This window comes from Calidris pugnax, unplaced genomic scaffold (assembly GCF_001431845.1).
Source record: "Calidris pugnax isolate Ruff unplaced genomic scaffold, ASM143184v1 scaffold384, whole genome shotgun sequence".
NCBI lineage: Eukaryota > Metazoa > Chordata > Aves > Charadriiformes > Scolopacidae > Calidris > Calidris pugnax.
In genome coordinates this window covers 118,111-125,860 of record NW_015091144.1, presented here as the reverse complement: position 1 = coordinate 125,860, position 7,750 = coordinate 118,111, and the positions used below count along the sequence as shown (strand labels likewise).

Below are 7,750 nucleotides of genomic sequence, written 5' to 3'. Positions count from 1 at the left end.
GCCCCGCGGCGCCTGCAGACGGGCGGCTCCCGCCGGGGCCCCGACGGCGACGGTGGCGGCGGCGACGGCGGCGACGAGAGGGGCTACGAGATCATCAGCTTCGCCGAGCCAGGTGGGTGCCCGTTTCCCCCCCACACACACACCCCACACCCCGTGGGCGGCAGGGCGCGACTCCCGTGGGCTCCCCCGCGACTCCCGTGGGGTCCCCCATCGCCCCCCGACGTGGCTCGGTTGAGCCGGGCTGCCCCCGGTGCCAGAGCCCCCCGGGGGCTCGTTGCTGAGGACCCTCGAGGCTGTGCAGCCCCCCCTTGAACCTTGGGGTGCTTGGGGTCGGGGTCCCGGCCGTCTCCCCCCCCCGCAGTGGGGTGAGGATGCCGGGAGTGCCAGGCTGTGATTAAGTCATTAGTTCCCGGTGACCTCGACTCCCGTGGGCTCCCCCGCGCCCCCCGACGTGGCTCGGTTGAGCCGGGTTGCCCCCGGTGCCAGAGCCCCCCGGGGGCTCGTTGCTGAGGACCTGCGAGGCTGTGCAGCCCCCCCTTGAACCTTGGGGGTGCTGCAGGATGGTTGGGGTCGGGGTCCTGGCCGTCTGCCCCCCCGCAGTGGGGTGAGGATGCCGGGAGTGCCAGGCTGTGATTAAGTCATTAGTCACCGGTGACCTCCCGGTGCCGCTGATGCGGGAGGGCTCAGCCCGGGACAAGGAGAGATGGCCCTTCTTTTGCCCCCCCTCCCCCCCCCACCTGAAGTGCTGCGATGCCCGGCCCCTTCCCGAGGGATGGGGGCAGCTCAGGGTGCCTGGGACTCCCAATTTTTGGATTTGGGAGCTGCAAGGTCTAGTTTGGAGGGGGGAACACTCTCTGGTTTTGCCCTGTGCAGCGAAGAAGGGCCAGGTGAGAGCAGGTGCCCCTTTTGTGCCCCTTTTGTGCCCCTTTTGTGCCCCTTTTGTGCCCCTTCTGCCAGGCAGGGTGGGATAGTCCCTCCTCCCAACACCACCTTCTCCTCCGGGCAGCATTCCCAAGGAAGGGAAGGGGATTGACCGAGGGTCCTTGTAGAAAGACAAAAGTTTGGGGGGTCTTTCCTGAGAAGAAGCTGAAAGAGGTTGGCCTTGACGTGCAGGATGGGGGTGCAGCCTCGCCTCCCCCGGCGTCCTGGGGCATCCGAGGGGCAACGGGCACAAGTTGGACCAGAAGAGGTTCCACTCAAATCTGAGGAGAAACTTCTTCACGGTGAGGGTGGCAGAGGCTGCCCAGGGAGGGTGTGGAGTCCCCTTCCTTGGAGATTTTCAAGATGATCCTGAGTAACGTGCTCTGACAAGCTCTGGGCAATCCTGCTTCAGCAGGGGAGTTGGACTAGATGATCTCTGTGGTCCCTTCCAACTCTAAAAATTCAGTGAAATTGAGTGAAATCCCTTTCTCCCCCCAGAGCCCACGTCCCCCTCTGCCTTGGGGCTGCGCTTCCAGTTCAGCCGCCCGCGAGACCAGGACGTTCACATCCTTCAGGCTCAGCTTTGGCTCTACCTTCGAGTCCCTCGAGACCCGGCGGCCGGTCTCCGGCTACGAATCTTCCTGGTGGGTGGGGAGGGGGGTTTGGTGGGGGGGGGCAACCGCACGTTGCTGAGCGAGAGGCGCCTGGGTGCCAAGGGCAGCGGGTGGCGAGCCTTCCCCCTCCTGCCCGCCCTGCGGGGTTTTTTGGGGGGAGAAGGCAGGACCCTGCGGCTGGAACTGGAAAGCTGGGGGAAGGGGGGTGATATCATGGCTCTGGTCAACGCCAGCCGAGCCCAACAGCCCTTTTTGGTGGCCAAGGCGAGGGTGAGGGAGCCGGGGCACCGCGTGGCCAAGCGCAGCCTCCGCTGCAGCCAGAACTCCAACCTCTGCTGCCGCAAGGACTACTACGTGGATTTCCGCGACATCGGTTGGAACGACTGGATCATTAAGCCCGAGGGCTACCAGATAAACTACTGTGTGGGCCAGTGCCCTCTCCACGTGGCCGGCAGCCCCGGCATGGCCTCTTCTTTCCACACCGCCGTCTTCAACCTGGTCAAAGCCAACAACATCCAGGCCTCGGGGCACTCCTGCTGCGTGCCCACGCGGCGCCGGCCGCTCTCCGTCCTCTACTTCGATCGCAATAGCAATATTGTCAAGACTGACATCCCCGACATGATTGTCGACGCCTGTGGCTGTAGCTAGGGGTTGGGGGAGCCACCCCCCCCTTCTCCAGGACTGTGTCTCTGGTGGGGGATTTGGAGGGAGGGCTCCCTTGAGCTGGAGTCAGACTGTGGTGCGACGGACCCCTTTGGAAAAGTGGGGAGGGAGGGAGGGAGTGTTCCCTCATCTGAGGGAGCAGGGGATGTTTCCAGAGGGGCAGGGGTCTCTGGGGACACACAGGACGGAGCCAAGGCCACGTCAGACTGAGCTGTGTGCGGGTGGTGACTCTGGGTGTGTGTCCCTGCCCTGACTGGCAGCATCCCTCTGCTCCCAAGCTGATCCCACATTTCTGGTTCCCCTTGGGTTCCCCTCTTTGTGTGGGGTGAGGGGGCCCTGCTTTCTTCACAGTCAGAGCGTCTGGGGGCAGTTTGGGACCCTTGAGAGCCGAGTGGGATGGGGGACCAGGTCCGTTTCCTCCAAGTGGAGGACAAGAGATAGTCCCACTTCTCCCCTGCTGCTACAAATCTTCCTGCGTCAAATTTGGGCCTATTTTTGAGAACAGGTGGAATGAGGCACAAAGAGACCTGGAAGATGAGGATGAAGGGTATGACTTTTTGTCAAGAACCCCAAAACCGCAATGACTAGACACGGTCTTCTGCTCCCAGGAGGGCATGGAGCTGTGAGGGATGGTCTTGCTTCCTGGCCAGGTCCTGTGTGTTTTCCCCTTTAATTTCCCTGAGTTTTGTGCTTTTTTTCCCTTTTGCCCACCCACCAGCCAGGTCTCTTCCAGCCCAGTGCCTCCTTACAAGGAGGTCTGACTCAAACTTTGCCTTTAAGACAGTACTAAAGGTACAGATTCTTTTTTTTTTTTTTTTTTCTTTTTTAACCTCTAGTTTTGCAGCTATTCCTACTTTTACACTAGAGGTTTCTGTAGCTGTCGGGACTCCCTGGTGGCTCCATCCTGTCTACCCACCTCTGTTCTGCAGATCCCACTCTGCCTTTGCCTTCCTGATGCTCATGTACGCGACGCACCCACGTGGCCTATGCTTTTAATTTATTGGAATACCTCGGTGCAGCTTCCCCAATAAACGGGTGGAAATTTATCCAGGCTCTGACTGCTTTCTCCAGGCACCAACTTGCATGAATGGGATGGGGGGAAATGGTCCTGCTTGGCTGGAAGGTCCCGCTCCTTGCTCAGGCCCCTCACTCTGACTGGGAGGATGCTGGGTGGGTTCTGGGGCTAGAGAAGACCAGTAGGTCCTGGGAGGACCTGGGACCTGCTGTCCTGGGAGGTGAGGGGAGCTCTTGGTGCTTTTGGGGCTCCCTGGTTGCCATGGGGTGTTACCCACAGGTGTTACCCTGTGTGAGCAAGCTCTTCCTTGTGGATGGGGGGTCCCAGGGATAGGGCAGGGGCTGGGAACTGGTACCAACTTACTGGGGGCTGGAGAAGGGTGGTCTTGTAACATGAGCATCAAAGAAGCTGTTTCCCAGCAGGGCAGGTACCACTGAGGGGCATAGCCCAACCTGAAGATGGATCAATCCCAAATGGAGCTCAAAATGCCCCAACTCTGGAGACTTTGGCCCCAGGGGGATGACCTCGAAGAACAAGCTGCAGCTCACCCCCAAATCCTGGGCCCCCATTGCAAAGACCAGAGATTGTATCCTCATCAGGTATCACTGACCTCCCCAATCTTCTCTCACACACCACCCCGTGATCCCAGTCTCAAACCCATGGTAGCCAGTCATAGAGCTGGTGGATGATGGGGAGTCTCCTGCATAATTTTGGGGTGGGAGGCAACGGCCCCCGCTCATCCCTCTGGGATCCCACATGGCTGGCCTGGGTCCTTGTTGCGCAAGCACCTGCTCAAAGCTCAGTTTGGGGCTGTTTTATCTGGGGACAAACCCACTTGCTTTCCAAGCTTGGCCCTGTGCTGCACCCTGCAAGTGGACAAAGGGCAGCTTTCATCAGCCAGCCATGGCAGGCATCCCCCTGGGGCTGCGGGGCTGGCACAGCCATTGCCCAGGCTTTCCAAAAATAGGGAAAGGCTGAGAGACCTGGGGCTCTGGGTTCAGCCTAGAGAAGACTGAGAGGGGACCTCATCAATGCTCATCGATATCTAAAGGGCAGGTGTCAAGAGGATGGGGTTGGGCTCTTCCCAGTGGTGCCTGGTGATGGGACAAGGGGCAATGGGCACAAACATGGGCAGTTCCACTCCAATCTGAGGAAGAACTTCTTTGGGGTGAGGGTGGCAGAGCCCTGGAAGAGGCTGCCCAGAGAGGGTGTGGGGTCTCCTGCTCTGGAGATACTCCAAACCCACCTGGACGCATCCAACCTGCTGTGGGTGACCCTGCTCTGGCAGGGGGTTGGACTAAATGATCTCCAGAGGTCCCTTCAACCCCTACAATTGGGTGATTCTGTGAAAAGACGACTTGCACTTGCCTTCTGGGCACTGCCAGGGCTGCAGCACGTGTGTGGCTGACACAACGGGGCACCGTGTCGGTGTCCGTGCCCCCAGGAGCGTGTTGCTGCCGTGCACGTGCTGAGAGTTGCACGCCTGGATTTCAGGTAAATGCACGGAGATGTCCACGGTGTCTTTACAATCTTCCCTCTCCCTCCCTGTATCAGCAGCACTGAGGGACTTGGCAGGGAGGCATCCCCCAAAGATGCCCCAAAAAGCGTGTTTTCCTTTGCCAGCAGCACAGCATCTTCCCCCCCCCCCAACACGTCCTTCCGTGGCAGAGGGGAGGTTGTCCACACGCGTGTGTGTGTGTGTGTGTGTGATGTGCTGACTCACTGACACACTGACACGCTGACCCACCGGCCCAGAGCCGAGATGCTGAGCTGGCTGTGGTGGTACCATTAAGTCTTTAAGCTGGGTGATCATCTCCTCCTCCTTTGAGCCGCTTTAATTTTCCAAAACAGGAGGCCAAGATTAACCGTGGGGTGGGGGACATGGTTGGGGATCTGGCCGTGAGGCGAGGAGCTGCCTGAGTGTGGTTTCCACTTGGGGGGCTCAAAGCGAGTGGCAAAAGGGACCTGGACCAGTCTGGCCACCTTGGGAAGATGCGGGTGGTCTTGGGGCAAGTCCCCAGCCCTGGGGAGGGGGCTGTGGGCGATGGGGCCGGCCCCACACAGTGCCCGGGGGGGGGGACACCTTTCCCGGCAGCTTAGTTGGGGTCACACTCAGCTCAGGAGTAAATCTGCTGAGCTGCTTATGCCTCTTACGAAACAGGCACGAAGGCAGCCCCTCTCACCCCACACCCGCCACCTTGGCCCTGCTGTGGGGCTGATGATGCCGTGGGGCTGATGATGCCGTGGGGCTCGATGGGCTGCAGCTCCCTGGGGGGACCCTGGGACACGGCTCCCCCTCCTCCTCTCCTGGTGCCAGGGGAATGGGAGGGGGGGGAACTGTGTAGGGCATCGCCACCTCCCCTGCATCCCCTGGGGAGCAGAGACAGAATCACAGAATCTTCTAGGTTGGAAGGGACCTCAAAGATCATCTTGTCCAACCGTCAACCTAACTTTGACAAAAATAGACACCCCCACAACAAACAAGGAGCATCATCACTAAACCAGACCTCCCAGCACCACATCAACCCGGCTTTTGAACACCTCCAGGGATGGGGCCTCAACCCCCTCCCTGGGCAGCCCATTCCAAGGGCTGAGAACCCTTTCAGGGAAAAAATTGTTCCTAATATCCAGCCTGAACCTCCCCTGGTGCAACTTGAGGCCATTTCCTCTCGTCCTGTCGCCTGTGACTTGAGAAAAGAGACCAACCCCCACCTCTCTACACCCTCCTTGTGTTGTAGAGTTGGAGAGAGCAATAAGGTCTCCCCTCAGCCTCCTCTTCTCCAGGCTGAACACCCCCAGCTCCCTCAGCCTCTCCTCATCAGACTTATTCTCCAGACCCCTCACCACCTTTGTCGCCCTTCTCTGGACCCGCTCCAGCACCTCGATGTCTTTTTTATGGTAGGGGGCCCAAAACTGGACGCAGCACTCGAGGTGAGGCCTCACCAGTGCCCAGTACAGGGGGACAATCACCTCTCGGGCCCTACTCCCCACGCTGTTCCTGACACAGGCCAGGATGCTGGTGGCTTTTTTGGCCACCTGGGCACACTGCTGGCTCATCTTCAGCCCACAGGCCACCAACCCCCCCAGGTCCTTTTCTGCCCGGCAGCTCCAGCCACTCTGCCCCCTCCTCACCCTTTGCTGTGTTGGGGGGGGGGGCTAGTGGGGAAACTGAGGCAGGGAGCAGCCTTTTTCAGGCTGTGGCTGGGAGCTGAGGTGTCTCTGTGACACCCGTGGGTTGCGGGCAGTCGGTGCAGAGGGTGTTTCCTTGAGCTGTGGCGTGGGCCATGCCCTAAAGATGCTCCTGTGGTGTGCTGGGTACCCGTGGTGCGTGACGATACACGGGGGCACAGGGAGGACGGGCTAATGCCAAGGAAGGCAGGGTGCCCACAGCGGGGGTAATCCTGCTAAGAGGCTCTGAGGTCAGGCTGGGTGTGGGGCACGGCTCCCAGCACCTTTGGGGCTCACGCTCAGCTCGGGCAGCATCATCCCAGAGAGCCAGGATGGAGCTGGGAGCCGCTGAGCACTGGGACAGGGTGAAAATGCATGTTTCCCCAAAAAAAAAGCATGTCTGGGGTCACCTGGGAGCTGCTCCCTTCCCCATTTGGGACCATTTGGGAGCACTGGGACAGGGTGAAACTGCATGTCCCTCCCCCCCCAAAAAAAGCATGTCTGGGGTCACCTGGGGAGCACCTCCCTTCCCCATTTGGGGGAAGGCTGGGTGTGGGGCACGGCTCCCAGCACCTTTGGGGTCACGCTCAGCTCGGGCAGCATCATCCCAGAGAGCCAGGATGGAGCTGGGAGCCACTGAGCACTGGGACAGGGTGAAAATGCATGTTTCCCCCCCAAAAAAAGCACATCTGGGGTCACCTGAGGAGCTGCTCCCTTCCCTATTTGGGGAAGAGACCATTTGGGAGCACTGGGACAGGGTGAAACTGCATGTCCCTCCCCCCCCAAAAAAGCACATCTGGGGTCACCTGGGGAGCTGCTCCCTTCCCATCTGGGGGAAGGCTGGGTGTGGGGCACGGCTCCCAGCACCTTTGGGGCTCACACTCAGCGTGGGCAGCATCGTCTCAGAGAGCCAGGATGGAGCTGGGAGCCACTGAGCACTGGGACAGGGTGAAAATGCATGTTCCCCCCCAAAAATAAGCACGTCTGGGGTCACCTGGGGAGCTGAGCATGCAAAAAGTGGGGCGCGTGGTGGCTTCGAGCAGGCTCTTCTCGAGCAGGAGCCCCAGGAACAGCCCTTTGCTGGGTCCTGCTCCTTTCCCAGCTTCACTCCAGCCCTGGTGGTCCTTCTGCCGGGGGTCCAAGGCTCCAGGAGGCCACCAGCACCAAGGCTGGCCAGGCAGGGGGGGTCGTAGCTTGGGACTCACTTTCCCAGCAGTCAGGGAGCAAGGATGAGGAGAAATCATAGAATCATAGAATGGTCCAGGTTGGAAGAGACCCTTGGGATCATCGAGTCCAACCATCTCCCCTACTCTACAAAGTCCTCCCCTACACCATGTCCCTCAGCACTGCATCTAAACGGCCCTTCAAC

The 7,750-nt window shown here is 60.0% G+C and overlaps 1 protein-coding gene across 1 annotated transcript; it reads left to right on the top strand.

Moving 5' to 3' along the window:
* Nucleotides 1-3: 3 nt before the first annotated feature.
* Nucleotides 4-2,284, top strand: INHBE (inhibin beta E; the record flags this gene model as incomplete). Its single annotated transcript, XM_014958892.1, has 2 exons — nucleotides 4-112; nucleotides 1,420-2,284. Coding segments are annotated over 2 exons (873 nt in total), but the record flags the coding sequence as incomplete, so codon positions are not given.
* Between the last annotated feature and the right edge of the window lie 5,466 nt (nucleotides 2,285-7,750).